Source organism: Lipophrys pholis, assembly GCF_963383615.2.
Source record: "Lipophrys pholis genome assembly, chromosome: 6".
Taxonomy (NCBI): domain Eukaryota; kingdom Metazoa; phylum Chordata; class Actinopteri; order Blenniiformes; family Blenniidae; genus Lipophrys; species Lipophrys pholis.
The window spans coordinates 16,256,838-16,274,565 of NC_137629.1; the positions used below are offsets into that span (position 1 = coordinate 16,256,838).

General features: G+C 43.5%; 1 protein-coding gene across 3 annotated transcripts; it reads right to left on the bottom strand.

Annotated features, from left to right (window-relative positions):
- Positions 1-1,521: 1,521 nt before the first annotated feature.
- st3gal5 (ST3 beta-galactoside alpha-2,3-sialyltransferase 5) lies at positions 1,522-17,638 on the bottom strand. 3 transcript variants are annotated; one of them, XM_080465324.1, is made up of 9 exons: positions 17,513-17,631; positions 13,987-14,089; positions 10,992-11,129; positions 9,349-9,469; positions 8,067-8,276; positions 7,326-7,453; positions 6,192-6,378; positions 5,389-5,547; positions 1,522-2,825 (listed from the first exon to the last, which is right to left on the bottom strand). In XM_080465324.1, exons 3-9 carry the CDS (start codon positions 11,021-11,023, stop codon positions 2,568-2,570), a joined length of 1,095 nt encoding a protein of 364 aa, XP_080321450.1. In that variant the 5' UTR covers positions 11,024-11,129; positions 13,987-14,089; positions 17,513-17,631; the 3' UTR covers positions 1,522-2,567. The 3 variants fall into 3 exon arrangements, with proteins under 3 accessions (XP_080321450.1, XP_080321448.1, XP_080321449.1); XM_080465322.1 differs by lacking the exon at positions 13,987-14,089 and having other exon boundaries at positions 17,513-17,638; XM_080465323.1 differs by lacking the exons at positions 13,987-14,089; positions 17,513-17,631 and adding an exon at positions 13,540-13,777.
- Positions 17,639-17,728: the final 90 nt, after the last annotated feature.

The following is a 17,728-nucleotide window of genomic DNA, read 5'->3' on the forward strand; positions in this document are numbered from 1 at the left end:
AGCTCGTGAACTTCAGCATGCAGGACTGTCTGGACTCTTCTTGTGCAATCACATGCACACACGTGTGTGCTCGGCAAAGTTTGTTTTGTTGAGTAATCTTCAGTAATAATTTCTTTTTACTGCAGCTTGGGCACAGAATGTGAACTGGTGAGATATTAAAGACAAAACGGAAGATTTAAGTGGTTCTATCCTGCAGGAACATTTAAGGGATTAAGGAATTTGGGGCAAAATCAATATACACCTGAATTATGTGAATGTTTTTCTGGCAACCAAAACCCTACAACAACCACCTCATGAATTTAGAGGAGGCAGTCCATCACAGAGCAAACACACTGAGACACACACTCACATTCACAGTGAAGGGCAATTCAAGGGTCACCAATTAACTTCACAGGCACGTTGTTCCACTTTGGAAGGAAACCAGAGAAAATCGATATAAACCTGATATAACGTTGTATTAACTTACAAAAACAAGTGCATCAGCTTCTCTGTGGATTCACACTAAAGACAACAGCTAAAAGGTGTCACATGCCTATTCCAGTTCCACTTCTATTTATTTCTGAACATCTCTTCACAAAAAGAAGTGGAAGGTCAACTGTTGCTTACAAAATTACATACCCATTTCTGAACTGATTTCACAGTAAGTGTAATGAAAACGGATAAACTAAAACTAAAGACAGTTAAACACACACAGTATTTCAAATAAAAAGCATCCAAATAACACCAGACTATTCAGCTTTTTATTTCCTATTGATCTTAGCAGCTGTTAATATCTATGTCAAAGACATCAGATGTTTTCCTAAGCTTTTCAGCATTCGATGAATTGAATGAACTGTTCATAATGGTGCCAGAAGCTGCTACGACAGTAGATTGTCGGGTCTGTAACATGCAGCTGATGATTCATAATTCCAGTCCTCGCTGATTTAGTAACACCACCTAGTGTAAAGTGGTCGCTACAGAGGCAGGCGAAGCTGCAGATGCTCAGCTCTCCATCAATGTGGTTCTTCCCTGAATTTTAATCTCCATCACCTCATGTTGTGTAAAACTGATGAGCCTTTGCAGTCACTGTCCTGTGTTTTTTTTATCTATTTTATAACGTGTGAATCGGTCAATGTGCACTTTTCCATCTTATGTATTCCTTTGTACAGCCCTTCGGTCCACTGTGGTTAATTGAACATGCTTTATAAATAAAGTTCCTTGCTTGGAGGGGAGACTCAGACAACGGACTGGTGAGGGAGAGTCTCCCTTTGGTTCAGATTTGTGTGAAAAATAAATATGATTCATTAAACAGAAACCAGGGAATTGATGAAAAGTCGAGCTTCAGAATTCAGTCAAAGATATATTACAGCCTTCTACAAGTCATTTAAATGTGGAATATATAAATCAAATATTTCATATAATCTGTGTATAAAAGCACGAAAGAAGGAATACATTTACCGAAAGTAGATAATCAATGGCTATTTATGGGGGTTGTTTTTTTCCACTATTAGGATCTGATCTGAAGTAGAGAATCAAACGCATGCATGGAATGACTAGTTTATTGTCAGCATCCTCAGAAGAGTTCACAAAAATAAAAAAACCTATAATTAGCTGATGAAATGTCACCAACCACAGAGCAAACAGTGACAATGACATGAACAGTACAGATTCAATTATAAATAAATAACATTTCATTTGGACATGAGTTTCTCTGTTGGAATTTCATAGAAAAATCAAAGTGCGGCAAATCAAGAAGCACAAAACGGAACACTTAAAAAAAAAAGTGTTCTGAGAACTTTTTCTGACAAGAAATACTCTGATACTGTTGGTCTGAGTGGATACTGATACTGAGTGGTTCATCACATCAGGACTTGTCTTCACTGGGTCAAGTGATGATCGCTGCTCAGGTGCATGAAGCTGCTCAGGTGATCCAAATGAAAAAAGCACTTTGTGACGGGTGATAAATAATCTTTGTCGTCTCTTCATCACTTCTTCTTACATGAGTGTAAAAGCCCCCGCGTACTCCCATAAGAACAAGAAGAAAGGTTCGGCTGTGAGGACAGTCAGCTGCCGAAAAGAACTCTTGTTCGGCAGTAGAGTTCATACTCTGAGAAGCCGTCCAAACCGCAGGCCACGCCCCCACAGCCGCAACAGCGCAGCTTCTTTCTCACTTCTGATGTTTTCAGAAATACATTTTGCTGAACCGTTTCAGTGATGAAAGAGAACGTTTGTGTCCAGGCCGCCATGTTGGTCCAGTTTTGATGCTTTTAAGTGCGGTAGCTGACAGAACCGGAGTGACGCGTTCAGGGGCATCACGTAACGATCCACAAGCAGTGCTGAAGCTTCGGCAGTGCGGCACAGGGAGACTTCGGCCTTGATGGTTGGCACAGCCCAACAAAATTTCTTCAGCCAGACGGAGCTTGCAGGAGAAAATGACAATTTTATTCGGCAATACCCCGGAGTGCTGAACTTTCTTCTTGTTCTCATGGAGTACGATTCGCCCCTTCTGTCCTTCAGTCTCAGTGCATGATTTGCCCTCATGAGGGGCGAGTGCCTGACAGTCTGATGCCCCTGTGGGGGGGGGGGGGTCAGCTGGGGCAGAAGGAGCAGTGCACGCCCCCCGTCAGGTCTGTGACGGTGCTCTCCCTGACCAGGCTCTGCAGGAGCTGGGTCTCTCTGTCCACGTTGTGCATCTTCTGCGTCAGCATGAAGCTCATGGGCAGGTGGTCGTAGTAGTGCAGCGGCGCCCCCTGCTGGGACAGGCTGTAGCCGAAGCCCGCCAGGCTGACCTGGTCACACAGCAGGCTGGCCAGGTTCAGGGCGGAGACCCCCAGGGTGGGCACGTTCTGCAGGAGCGAAGCAGGACACAAGACTGTTACGAAAAACACGATGAGTGAGACTTCCTATGAAAAGAAACCCGGCACATTTATTCTATTTATTGATTTTTATTAACGACCATCTTCTTCCAACTGGAAACTATCAGTTACCGACTTACTGTCGTGTACTATCAGTGCTTACATTTTACGTTTACAAAAATGAAACGCGCATCTTCATCGTCAGTATGACCGCAGAGCGGAGAGAAGTGAACGGAGTTGATTCACTGGTGCGAGGAGCCACTCTCAACCTTCGGGTTGACATCCTCAAAGGGGGCAAGATGGTTTTACAATCTACAACCCCAATTCCGAAATTGTTGGGACAAAGTGTAAATTGTAAATAAAATCAAAATGCAATGACTTTCAAATCACACCAGCCAGTATTTTATTCACAATAGAGCTGAGATAACATAGCAGATTTTGAAACTGACAAGTTTTACAATGTTATCCATAAAATTAGCTAATTTCAAATTTGATGGCTGCTGCAGGTCACAAAAAAGTTGGGACAGGAGCCTGATCACCAGGGTGTAGCATCCCCTCGTCTTTTCAACACAGAGTGGAGGCGACTGGGCATTGAGGAGACAAGTGTCTTGAGTTCAGCCACTGGAATTTGATCCCACTCTGGTTTAAAAGAGGCTTCCAGCTGCTGGAGAGTTTTGTGTCTCCTTTGACGGACTTTGTGCTTAAATATGTGCCAAATGTTCTCAATGGGTGAAAGATCAGGACTGCAGGCAGGCCAGTTCAGCACACGGACTCTTTTGCTCCGAAGCCATGCAGTTGTAATAGCTGCAGTATGTGGTTTTGCATTATCCTGCTGAAATATGCAAGGCCTTCCCTGGAACAGACGTCGTCTGGAGGGGAGCACATGTTGTTCTAAAACCTCTATATACCTTTCAGCATTCATGGTGCTTTTTAAAACATGCAAGTGTCCCACACCATATGCACTAATGCATCCCCCATACCATCAGAGATGCTGGCTTTTGAACTGAACGCTGATAACAGGAGGGGTGGTCTTTCTCCTCTTTAGCTCAGAGATCACCACACCCATGATTTCCAACAAGAATTTCAAATTTGGACTCGTGTGACCACAGGACACTTTGCTACAGTCCACTTTAAATGAGCCTTGGCCCACAGAACACGGCGGCGCTTCTGGATCATGCTCAACAATGGCTTCCTTTTTGCATGATGGAGTTTTAGGTGGCATCCGTGGATGGCACGGCAGACTGTGTTGACAGACGGCGGTTTCTTATAGTATTCCTGGGCCAATTTAGTAACGTCAACGACAGAATCACGCCGGTGAGTGATGCAGTGGCGTCTCAGCGGCCGAAGATCACTGGAATCCAGTAAAGGTTTTCGGCCTTGTCCTTTACACACAGAGATTTTTCCAGTTTCTCTGAATCTTCTGATGATGTTACGCACTGTCGAGGATGAGACCTTCAAAGCCTTTGCAATTTGACGTTGAGGAACATTGTTTTTAAAATATTCCACAATTTCTTTACGCAAGCCTTCACTCGTTGGAGAACCTCTGGCCATCTTTAATTCTCAGCCTCTCTAAGACATCCCCTTTATAACCAATCATGTTACACACCTGATGCCAGTTAACTTAATTACTTGCTAGATATTCTTTCAGCTGATTTTCTTATATATCAACTGCTTTTTCCAGACCCTTTTTTGTCTGTGTCACAACTTTGAGACCTGTTGCAGCTTGAACATCGAGAAAAAGCAAATTTTGTGGATAAAAATGTCAAATGTCTCAGTTTCAACATTTGAAATGTTATCTATGTTCTAGTGTAAATAACATATCGGCTCATGTGATCTGAAAGGCATTGCATTTTGATTTTATTCACAATTTACACTTTGTCCCAACTACTTTGGAATTTGGGTTGTAGATTTACACGAGCGATATCAAATAAAAGGAGTTTAAAGCGAGAGTAGATTCACATTTGTGTTTCATAATCTGATCAGAATTTATTTAAAGAAAACTGGATTTGAATGAGTTAAATTCTGTCCAGAAACTCACAGCAGATAGAAACTACTCAAAGGAACTGAATTCAACAGCGCTGTTCCATCCACACCGGGATGAGCGAGGGACGGGAGCGGGGTGATGTAATGAGAAGCACAGGGTGATACAGCGTAACCGGCACTGATGAATATCACTGACACTAGGGGGAGCTGCTGCTACAAAACTTACTGTTAAATTGTGGCCCTCAGGGGATGGGAGGGGAAGAGATTAGAGATTTTAATTACATTTTTCAGTCACTGCTCAACCTGAGCAGGTCCTGGCAGGAGGCAAGGAAAACAGACCAAGAGCTGAGACTGAAATCTCAACCTCTTCTTAAATCTGTGTGGAAGTCATATTTATTGCAGAAGGGATAGATTATTGTTTGTTCTGCAGAGAGAGAAAGACTGAATAAGTGTGTTCTTGCCTTTAAAGGTGTGTAGAGAAGATTGGAGGAGGGGACTATACCCTGTGTTTAGACGTTAGAGCACATTACTGGAAGCACAGAGCTGATGGTTCCTATCTGGTTGGTGTTACCTGGTCCCAGCCCCACAGGCGTGGCCGGGGCGGAGGATACTCCAGCAGATCCACTGCCACCTCTTTGATGACCTGCGGGTTCAGGAGTCTGAATCTGGACGGATCGAGGGGGATTTCATCTGGAACCTTCTTCCAGAAGAAGATCCAGTCAAACAGAGGCTGCAACAGGAGGAGCAGAGGGAAGCATGAGCATGCATCGATACAAGACGTGTTTGTGAGTCGCTTCAACCGTCTGATGGGTGACCAAACAGTAAACACAAAGCAGGAAGTAAAAGTGAAAACTACTTTTCACTTCTTCACACCATAAAGCCTTAGACACATCACATGCTGAGTTTAATTTTCTCTCTTTGTCACTTGCTCAGGTTTGACATGTTAAATGCATTTTTCAATAATAAATTAAACCATTGAAAACATACTGATTCTCCTCCACACTGTTAAAATCAAGGTTAGAGTTCAGTACCATCGAAGCATTGTGTATTTATACTTGAATTTAACCACTAAGCACTCCGGAGGTTTACTTCCTTCAGCTCACATTTTGAATCCCTCCTCCTGGAGTATTAGAAGTTCTGTGTTCGTGCGATCACTATCACTCTGAGTCCAGAATAAGAAGCTCCGTGTGGAGTTTCTATTTAAATGTGGCAGACTTAACATTTAGACCGACTGCGAGACTTCAATGAAAACGACTGTAAATGTTTCTGGCTGCTCAATTATCTCCTGGACGCATGCAGCAGGTGAATATTCTTTTAAAATCAGGGCGTTAGTGGATCCGGCTGATGGACTCAAACACTGCAGTCGCCACTCACTACAGTCATCTTGGTGATCATGGCAGAGATCCAGCTGATGTCCACAGTCTTGTACACCACGGCTACAAACAGGCTGTGTGGGTCTGCGTCCATCCAGTGGAGCGGCGTGCCCTCCGGATAACTCATCCGGATGCTGGTTCGATTCCCAACGTCCACGCTGAATTCTCCCAGAGGGCCGCTGTTAAGCCTGAACAACAGAGAAAGACTGATGCTACCACAATAATCTGGTACGTTACTACTCACTCCCTCACGTGACAGTGACACGGAGCGTTACACTGATCAGCCATTACATTATAACACGGCACCTGTTTGTGAATAGGATAAACATACCAGGCAACATTTTGCAGTCAAAGGGTTTTTACAGCTTCAAAAAAAAAAAAAAAAAAAAAAAAGCTGGTATAAGGAATATCAGGCAGCTGGTCATAATGTTCTGGCTCAGTGATTTAGCCACACCTGGCTCCAGAGCTCCGCTTTAACAACTCCTTGAAGCCAACAGAAAATGTAATGCATTAAAAAACGCGTTTATCTTATTTCCATTCTCTTTGCACATTGTAATATTTTTCAAAAGGACCCTTAAGTTCCGACTGATAAAAGTGGAGCAGCTCAACACGCTAAAACGACAAGAATAACAAAAACATTGGTTGACCCGAGCTGAAATGGTTAACTTGCTAAAAAATGTCTCAAATTGATACAAAAAAGAATTATAGAAGAAATTTCGAAAATGACCAAAATGGCTAAAATTTGAAAAAAAAAAAAAAAGATAAATCAATCAAAGTAGCTAAAACATGAAAAAAAAAAATCCACAAAAGTAGCCAGAAAAAGAAACAAGCAAAAAAGATAGCTTGACAGAGTAAATCACTTGAAAAGGTGAATCAGGAAACATACTTAAAAAAAAAGATAAGAAAAAAGAAACTCTTATTATATCAGAATGTACATTCATTCATCCATGGTACTCAGTGTATAGGCGGGTGTTTAATCATGAAATAGGATTTTGACATTCATCAACCATGAGCTCATCAATCAAGTTTCTGTCCATTGTTCTAAACTGTAGTCGTGAAACATCATGTTAAAGGTTCAATATTGCGTCTCTAAAGGTTGCCGACCCGTTCTGGCTGCTGTCCTGTGTCTGCTGACCTGATGATGGTGTCGAAGCGGTCGAGCAGCGAGCCCAGCTCCAGCCCTTTGAGGATGCCTCCGTTTCCCACAACCACACAGCGCCGGCACTGGCCCGCTGTCTGCTGGGTGGAGTCGGAGGCCGGCACCTGCACACACACACACACATTCAGATTCAGGACATCCGGGGAATTCAGCGCCATCGACTTTTACAGTTTGGGACCTCCAGGCGCTTTTATTGCACCGTCCTGGGGTTTCCTGGTGTTGCAGGCCTCGCCAGGAAATTCCAGCTTTTCTGGAAACTTCCTGTCTGAAACTCTAAAACGTCCTTCATGTACAAAGTGTCAGTCGACATGCTTTGTGGCTTCCAACCTGCTCAGCTGCGTTCTTCAAGTTCATCGAGACCTGACACATACACAAGTGCTGAAATCAAAATTTTACAAAGCTTTTAAAATTGGAAATGCATTTAGAAAATAAAGAAGGCGATTACTGTTTTGATTGAAGCTCAGATCACGTGAGCTTTACTGGCCTTTTGTTTGCAAAAGACTCCACGCTCCACCGAGCACAAAGCTCTGAGGCGCGTCTTTGTGCGGTCTCATATTCAAAATGATAAACAATTGTTGCACCTTTAAACACGCTGGAGTGTGTCTGACGGCTCCTTTACACACACTTTTTAACTCAAGTGACTGAGTTACGATAGAACAACGTGTGATTAATGTTTCTCTGAGCTGGCAGTTACAGGAGGATAGGTTCTGCAGTCACCAGCTTCAGTAGGTCCTTGACTTTGCTCTGGAGACCTCTGAAGCCAAATGGCGGAGGGTACAGGAAGACGTCGTCTGGGAGCTCCTCGTCCCTCCACAGGAAGGGCCGGGTCATGTGACTGGAGGCGGGGAGTCGAGACAACAAGCTCTGCCTGGAGCTACCGGGGCGGCACTGATCGCCCAGGACTCTGTGCACGTTATCATGGACGAGCTGTGCGGGAGACAGGAGAGGGGGGGGGGGGGGGGTTCAACAGCAGTTACATAATCACACAGCAGCTATGTCACAACACTGGCTCAGTCAGATTGTTATTTCTACCTGACACCTAACAAAACACTCCACAGCTGCTGTATTCAAGTCAGCCTGTTTGAGCTTTTCGTCTCAGCGGCTTGAAAGTGTTAAATCAGTCAAATTGTGCAGCTTGTAGCAGCTTCAAACCGCATAAACCACCAGGTAAAAGATATGTCCGCTTTTGCATCTCTTTTAACCAGACGAATTAAATTTCATGTTACATGAAAACACTTTTTTAAGCATATATAGAAAAAATTTACATACGGATATTATTCTGTAATAATGACGCCATGTTACTGCTTTTATGTTTATTAATTGCAATGCTAATGCCTTGTTTGTTACAATATTTCATGTTCCATTTTTATCTTTTCTCTTATGCAAATACGGTACAGTAGCACTGTTGCAGGGGTGATGGGGCTCTGGTGGAGCAAAACATGGGAGATACATTGTATTTATCAAACGTTTTTCTGAGCATTGAATTTTCTCTGTTTTTCAAACCTTCTGGTGTGCAATACAGTGAAATAACACAAAATCTTCTCCTATAGCTGTAACATTCTCCATGTTGTTGCACAATCACACTGACAGCATGGCTTCAAGCTTTCATGGCAGCGTCACCGATACCTCAAGCTGGGGTCTCGGGGTTGCTTTCTGTCTGCTAATCTTAAGAAATTTGTTCAAAAATCTATGTTTTCCTTGAAATATTGACCATTGTCTTGGTGGTTTGACTGCCGGGCTGGAGCATCTTGCATGCAAAGGTCGCTTTACGAGCATTATCATCGGTAAACTTCCTCATTTGGGATACTCGTTGTTCATGTTCCTTCTTCATGGTGGCTGTGAGTCATGTAGATGCTTTTACCCTTTTATTATGCAACACCAGAATTCAATGTAATCCCTTGATCCCCTACCAGTATGGCTCCACCCAGTTCTCTGGCAAACACACTCACACATGCACAGATTGTTGCGAGATCTGCAACACAGTGAACTTTGCTTTGACCTTCTTAAAGGCAGGATCGACGGTCATCTTCAACGGTTGGCTTTTCCCCACCTCCATCAGTGGTAGAGAGACCATCCTCAAAGCCAGGAACACTAAAAACACCACCAGCACCCACACACACCTGGAACACACACACACACAGAGAGGAGAAAAAAAAAACCCAAAAGGTTTCAGTTAACATCGAATCCAAAGTGAGAAGCGAACTTGCCGGTTGGCCTCAGCTGGTAAAGAGAACAAAACTGAGAAAAGATGTGCTGAAAGGTTTCACTACATGTCTGCTCTGAACATATGGAACGGAGGATTTTCAGTCTCTGTTATCGTTCGCAGCAACAGCCAGTTCTTTACAGCTGAGCTTGTGCAAATCGTTCATTAAGTCGTGGCGTGTGTGTGTGTGAGTGTGAGTGTGTGTATTCAGGTGTCCATACAATGCATCATGCCAGGACCTGTCGGCTCCAAACAGAGAAATGTCTCGAGTTTCTGTGGGCAGTGTGCACAAATGTGCCCACTGCACGTTTGTAGTATTGGGTTTTCTGTAGCAGTGCCACTTTGACGACGGACTGAAACCACAAGATTTTGGAAAAAGAGCGAGAGAGTGCTCAGAAGTGAAGCGCTGCAGACAGCTCGGGCAAACAAGGGGAAAAATGTTTGAATGACGTCAAAAACAGTAGGAAGATCTTTTATCTCACATTTCGTACAAAGTTGAGCCAATTGTTGATTGAAATGACCTGAACCAACCAGATCAGCGATTTTAAATGGGCTTTTTAAAATACTTTAAGAGAACTTAAGATATTCCTGTTCCGCATTATACTCGGGCATTTGTCTACAGCAGCCGTGTCAGCTCTGATGCCTATAACATCAGATAAAACCGGCGTCTCAATCGTTTGTTTTTTTAACTCAACTTTCCTCCCCGTTTGTGGCCGTATGTAGAATTTAGTCACCCGGTGCACATCGTCAGAACGTGTGCAAAAAGCCTGAAATATCAAATGGTAGCGAATGTAAAAAAAAAAAAAAAAAAAAACATGACAAACTGAAACTAGACAGGAAGCTACAAGACTTAAGAGTTGGCTAACAAAACTAGGAATAATCTAACTTCTGATTTAATCCGGAATGTTTCACAGTATGTTTTGATAATATACGACCCTATTTAAGTGTTGAGCAGTTCAGCCAATAAACACGGAATACATACAAATGACTAAATACTTGTTTGACTTAAATTAAATGGTTTGAATGGATCTCTGCGCTCAATAAATAATACTGGTCTTTTTTTTATGAAACACCACAAAAAGACAGAGATTTCTGTAAAAAGTACATCTGAACGTCTGTGAGTCTACTGAAGAGGCCGCATCAAAAATAATATTTACCGATACACTGGTGGCAGTCTCAGATGGACCTGTGTTTTCAGCTCGCAGACAAGAGTACAAAAGTTTTATATGGATAAATAAATGTGACATTTATCCACATCTAATTGTTTTCTTTGTTTGTTTATTTTTTTTCTTAGCATGAGACCGTCTGCGGGACATCGTTTCTTGCGCAGACAGATCTAATGTCACCATCTGCACAGAGTCGGGTGTCTGTCTCACCAAGCCACTGGTGCTGACGCAGGAAACAGCATGAGTGTTTGTGTGCCGCAGTGAGATCTCCACCTGTGTGAGGTGAGGCGCGCGTGAAGCCTCATGTCGTCGTCGTCCTCCTCCTCGTCCTCGTCGTCCTCGTCCTCAGGTGAACCGGACTGGCGGCGATGCTCGAGTCTACGAAGCCCTCTGGCTCTCAGGGATCTGGGCCTGAACACACACGTGACAATTAGACGGCCATCTCCGGTTACATTCACGCTGTGCTGCAGTCAAAACAACAGTCAGACGGCAGGACAAAGAAAAGATTTGTTATTGGAGGAGACCGGTTTTGATTGATTTAATCGTTCGGTTAAAACGCACACAAAAAAGAAGAGCACTCATATCTCTTTAAACACTCAGCAAGCGTCACACACGTGTTGTTTTACATATGCAAACTTAAGCATGAGGCTTCACTGCATTAGTTAAATAGATCAAGAAGAGACGACTTGTGACAAACACATAGGAGATGATGTTGATTCGTACATGCAGATGCAGATTTTCACATCTTTTGTAGATGCACATATTTGTCATATTTTTATTTTCACACCAGCGTATCTCTCAAAGAGACAGCGTGACGTTGAAATTAGAGAATGGAGTCATCAGTTGTCAAATCTGTACGCCACCTTCAGGTTATAGATGATGCAACGATCCATGGTTCAGCGGTTGAGACTGTTGAGGAATACAGATACCTGGGTACCATCTATAGCCCCGTTTCCACAGTGCCCCTAGGTGCCGGTACGGGTCAGGTCGGAACCGGTTGTTGTGCGTTTCCACTGACTCAGAACCGTTAACAACCGGTACCATTGGTAACCATTTCTCACTACCCCTCCACTTGGGGTACCAGGCACAATGTGCCGGATATGAGGCGGAGGAGCTTCAACACTGCCGTCTGCTCATTGGTCCGTGACAACCGCTGTTCTCCCAGCAAGCAGCCATTTCTAATCAGTTCTTCTGCAGCAATCAGGTAACTTTTTTGAATATGTCCTCCCGTAATGGCGTCACATCCTGCGTGATTACACAACCGTTCATAACCCCGCCTACATTTCAAACCGTTCCCCGTGTAATGGAAACGCGGCACTGATACGGGTCTGGTTACGGATAGTCAACCCCCACCTGACCGGCACCGGTACCAAGGGGCACTGTGGAAACGGGGCTTTAGACAACCAACCGAGGTTCTCCTCCAACACTGAGGGGATCCTGAGGAGGTGCCACCAAACGATGTGCCGACTCAGAAAACTGAACTCGTTTTCTGTCAGCAAGAACATCTTACTGACGTTCTACTACACATTCATTGAAAGCATCTTGTCTTTCTCCCTGTGCTGCCGGTATCACTCCATCACCCCACAGGACAGGAACCGCCCGCGCAACATTGTAAAGGTGTGTTCGAAGACTATTGGACGTCCTGCTCTCCACCTGAGCGCTGTGTACGAGCAGGAGACATGCGGCCTGTCACGTCGCATTCCTCAGTGACACTACACGTGCGCTGTTCTGTCCATTGGAGCTGCCCCCATCAGGTCGCAGGCTCCGCTGTCCGGCCTGCAAGACCCAGAGAAGGAGAGCAACTTTTGTCCCCAATGCTGTTCTCCTGCTGAACTCCAAGGTTTTACAATAACCGGGAATTTTCCTAGTGCAATATTGTCCATGCGCAATTAACCTCTGGACCTGTGCAATAATACAAATCTGCTTGCTTTTTAAGATACTGGCTTTCTTATCTATTCTATTAACTTATTTATTTATTATGCCTTTTATGTATCGCTCTTTGCCAACCTAATTGCCCCTTGGGGATAGATAACGTTTTTTCTGATTCTGATAACGAATGCACCTCTCGATAAGCTATGAATGAATGAATCTTTGTGTTGCTCATAGTAGATGTTACAAATGTGAAAACAATGCAGGGGGCACTATGGAGCCATTCTGCCAGACACTTGCACAATTAAAATATATGCTATATAAAATACATTTAAAACGGTTCCCCGACGTATGTGAAGACGTTTCATGAAGGTTTGAGCACGTTTAAGCAGTCAAAAATGCAGCTGATGTAATATCCTTCACAGCACCGGAAGAAAGTATAATAACAACAATTATAATAATATCTTGCGTTCCGATATGGTCGCACCTAGTTCTGCTTGTTAGAACCCTAATTAAAAATGCCTCTTAAAAGCACTGCTTTTAAAAGCTGAGAATCGAATCTAATAAAAATGTATCCCATTCTGAATTATAATTATCAAACTGTAGAAATCCAGTCTCTGTATTCATGGCAACATTTAGTACAACTTTTTGAGGGGTGTTATTCTCATTTCAATTAAGTGTGTCTCTATTTGTTAATCTGTCTTCTTTGGTATAAATTATACTTACAGAAATAGAGTTTGGGTACAAATTTAAAGAAATAACCTTGTTCCATAGAAAATGCCACATACGTCAGCTCCCGTGTACATTTTGTAATCCAGTTACGATCTCAAACACACAACGGGATTAAGCAGTATGGTTTAATTTAGCAAGTAAAGCTTTTGTTCTGCACCAAATGCATGTGGTGAGATGAAGACAAGTCCTTCTGGGTGTTTGTGTAGGATCACTCACTTACATGACCTGGCCATTGAGCTGTCCTACTTGTTCTCCAGTTTATTTGTTCCGACGCCGTCTGCTCGTTAATGGCCAATAAAAACTATACGTTCACGTCGAACATCGCGGCTGTGGATCGGTGAGGGTGGAAAGCATGTCGGTGCACCTCACGCACAAATACGAAAACAACGACTTTAATCCGTCGAAACACAAAAACACCCCGCGACAGGACAGCGGGTAGCAGCGCGAGCCCCCCCCCCCCCCCCCCCCCCCCCCCCCCCAAGAGTCCGTTGGAGACCCCTGTTGCAGATGAAATAGTTTCCCAGTTAACTGGTGACCGACTCTCGTTTACGTCCGGTGTTGAAGCAGACGGTTAAACGAGACGGAGCTCTGGGGCTCCGAGTTAACGAAAAGGTGAAAAGGGTCCTGACACGTCACTGAGAGGGCGGGGCTCGAACCCAGGTCACACCTTAACAGGAGCCAGCAGAGGTAGTCACCACTGCACTGAACCCCAGGCTGCAGCAGCTGTTCCCCAATGGTGTGGTCCAGGAGCAGTGAAGACGAAATTAGGCCTGTGTTGTTCATACAGGGACACAATGACTGGATTAATGATGTTCTTCGGGGAGAATGAGCTTGTTGCTGTACCATTAACTAGTGATGGTCAAATCAAGCTTCATGAACCACTGTCTTGATTTCCTGAAGCCACTGGATGGCGCTGTCTGTTCAACAAATGTTTGAAAGCACACTCATTTAAAAAAAAAAAAAAAAAAGTGATTGAAAAAAATCTATTTCGAATCTGAATGTTCAAGGTTTGATCTTCAATTTTGAAAAACAAAAAACACTGTATTCAAAATAAAAAAGAAATCTGAAAAGTTTTTTCACCTTACATAAAATTTTGATTCAGCTCTGGAATTCTTTTGATAAAATCCTTTATTTTCATTTTTCACTCAAATATATTGTTTAAAATGTAGGTGTTATTTTTCCAGTTGCAGGTGTAATGTTTTCAGATTAGGATCTTATTTTTTTACATTGAAATCCCGTTTTCAAGTAAAAAAAAATTTTTTCACTTTCAAAACTTTTTTTCAGATCGTATTTTTTCAGGTTCAATCTTTTGGCCCTGTTCTTGTGTGGGGGCATGGCTTTCACTGAGAGGGGCGTGGGATTCAGGAACAGTGGGTACTTAATATATAACTCAATACTCTCTATACACTGTATTCTCCTAAGTCCTAAGTATCGTCAGGCTGAGTAACGTTCAGGAAGACGTTTTCCCAAGTAGGGATGAGCTTTGTATGAACTAGTTTCATACCATCATCTGCTGTTAATGTTCTCAAAGTGTTCATTCCAAACTTCAGTCCTCCTCAGTCGTCCATTTTAACAATGTTTATACGTGCTTCCTTTGAATCTCAATGAAGGCAACACAAGCAGGGTACGGTCCGAGCTTTCTTTGCAACGCTGTCACTCACAATCCCACGCATGATCCCACATCCCTCTCAGTGAAAGCCACGCCCCTCAGTGAAAGCCACGCCCCCACGCCAGAACAGGGTCAAAAGTTTGAACCTGAAAAAATCTGATCTGAAAGTGAACGTTTTATTTTTGTTTTTATTCAAATTAACAAACCTTTTGACCTGGATCTAGCTCCATAAGCATCTATCATCAAACCCACAGTGTCATCTGGTGGAGTCGGGAAATAAAGAAAGTGGTTCATGAAGCTCAGTTTGGCCATCACCACCATTGACTTTAACCTCGTTTCCACTGTGCAGTATGTGTCAATACGGTAACGTACGGCATGGCAAAGCGTACCCAGACCCAACCCGAGTACGTTTAAAATGTCGGCGGGGTTGTGAATGGCAGCGTAATGCGCCAACATTTAAATAAACCCGGTGAACAAAACAACAAGTGACCACAAAGCGGGAAATGAAAAATCGTAACGCTCTGGTACGGCTCTTTCAGTACATAAATCCACAGCTTTTGCAGTGGGGACGCATGGGAACCTGGAGCGTACCGTACTGGCACATTCTGTGCAGTGGACATGAGGAAAAACTGCAGAGCAGTTCTGTGTTGACTACATGCACCTGCTAACTCTAGCACCACTACCACTAAAGACTCAATTTCACAACTTGTATGGTGCAATTTCACAGATGCCAACTGCCACTGAACCCAAGTGAAGAAGAAGAAGAAGAAGAAGAAGAAGAAAGGAAACAGTCAACAGGGATGAAAAAGCTGCTGATAAGAGAGAGAGGGAAACAGTCAACAGGGATGAAAAAGCTGCTGATAAGAGAGAGAGGGAAACAGTCAACAGGGATGAAAAAGCTGCTGATAAGAGAGAGAGGGAAACAGTCAACAGGGACGACGAGAGCGGTGGGAAAGAATGCAGATAAATGGAACCAGCAGATGGCGGTAGTGCAACTTTATGGATGCAAACTGCCATTCAACCCAAAGGAAGAAGAGGTAGACCCTGTGGACCACACGTGTCGAACTCCAGGCCTCGAGGGCCGCAGCCCTGCACGTTTTGCATGTCTCCCAGCTTCAACACAGCTGATTGCAATGAGCAGCTCGTTATCTGGCTTTGTGCTGAATGTGGTGATGAACCATCAGGACATTCAGGGGAGGGAGACATTGAAAACGTGCAGTGCTGCGGCCCACGAGGATCTGAGTTTGACACCCCTGCTGTGGACAAAGGACGTCCACTTCTACTTCTTTCTGTGCCCCCCACCAGTCTCTCAGTATCTCTGGTCAACCTGCTGAGGACACTCTAAGCTCAGCAGCCACTTCTGTCTGAGAACTTCTGTCTGATAGTTTGCATTGGTGATGTACTGTTGATCAGTTGTTTGGTTTAAACAAGATCACGTTAAGATCACCAGTGAAGGTTCAGGTTCATAATGAACTTTCACCTGAACGCCCAATATCCCACAACGATGGTGTATTCACATGCCTCTATATCAGTTTTATTTTATTATTGCATCCGCCAAGGAAGTAATAAAATCATGGGCATATATTTATCTGTTTGTATGAATGTAGCACGGATGTCGAAATCTTCACCACAGATAGATGTTAGGCCATGGAAGGTTCCATGCAATTTTAGAGGCGATCCGGATCATGATCCAGGATTTCATTTTATAGGCTTTTAAGAATTATTGTTTATTTTTGCATTTGTTTCTGCCACTTAAGATACCACTACAATAATTCTGTAACTGTTGGCTTGTTTGAAAAACCCAATACACAATTCCTTTTTTTTAAACTTATTTTAAACTCCATATATGTTGGAAATATACAATACCTAATTGTTTACCATGCATTCGCAGTATAAATCTCCATGATTACATACAATTGATTTGTTTGGGATGCATTAAACTGGACTAAAACCTTCCGACATAAAGTCCTCTTGTGTTAAAGGATCTACCACATCGATAAGTGAAGCGCAAACAATATCCACAACTAGGGAAACGGTTTTATTGTTGTTTTGTGCTTGTTTTTGTCCATATGTTGAAAAATGTACTGAAAAGGTATTAGAATAAAAAGGAGATCTATTAATGCAAGATGTTAGAAGAATTAAAGTACAGCGTTATGGGGACTGGCCCCAGTTTTATTACGTTTTTTTACCGAGGTCTCCTCTGCACAAAAACATATTTCTTAGAGAACAGGGGTGAAAACAAGGCTGATGAATTCAAATAAGAAGTTTCAGCAGAGAGGTGGACGCTTTAATTGCTCTAACGTGGAGAAATGCGTCAGGATCGGCCCACATAACGGTACCTATGAATATTTTAATATATACCCACATAAAAGACATTAAGAATCGAGGTAAATGTAAGTGAAACCGCACTTTCTAACGCACCGCACCGCCGGCTGTTCCGCTCCGTGTTGAGTTCAGAGGAGCAGCAGGCGGTAACCGTTAAACCGAGCGGTCCGCTCCCGCAACGAGAAGCCGTTTTCTTCAGTCGCCCCTCGCCTGAAAAGCAGGCCCGGCTCCTCCATCATGTGTGGAGTCGGTTACTCACTTTGTCATGGAGAGCCCCCGTCCCTCTCGAAGTCTCCTTCGGGGTTGAGAAAAAGCCTCAGTCTAATGTCTGCGTAGCTCTAGAGAGCAGCCCCATCTTCAGCCTCTTCAAAGGGACTGGCCAATCAGCGGCCGAGGAACCAACTCACCACATCCGGTTTCACAATATTATAACTACCAGTAAAGAAGCCACATCCTGAAGGTTAACAAAAAAAAA

Excerpts from the sequence above, each read along its gene's own strand:
- st3gal5 (XM_080465322.1), bottom strand. Across the intron at positions 8,277-9,348 it reads TCGATCCTGCCTTTAAGAAG|CTCGTCCATGATAACGTGCA; the intron begins GTCAAAGCAAAG and ends TCTCCCGCACAG. Across the intron at positions 2,826-5,388 it reads GCCTGTGGGGCTGGGACCAG|AACGTGCCCACCCTGGGGGT; the intron begins GTAACACCAACC and ends TCGCTCCTGCAG.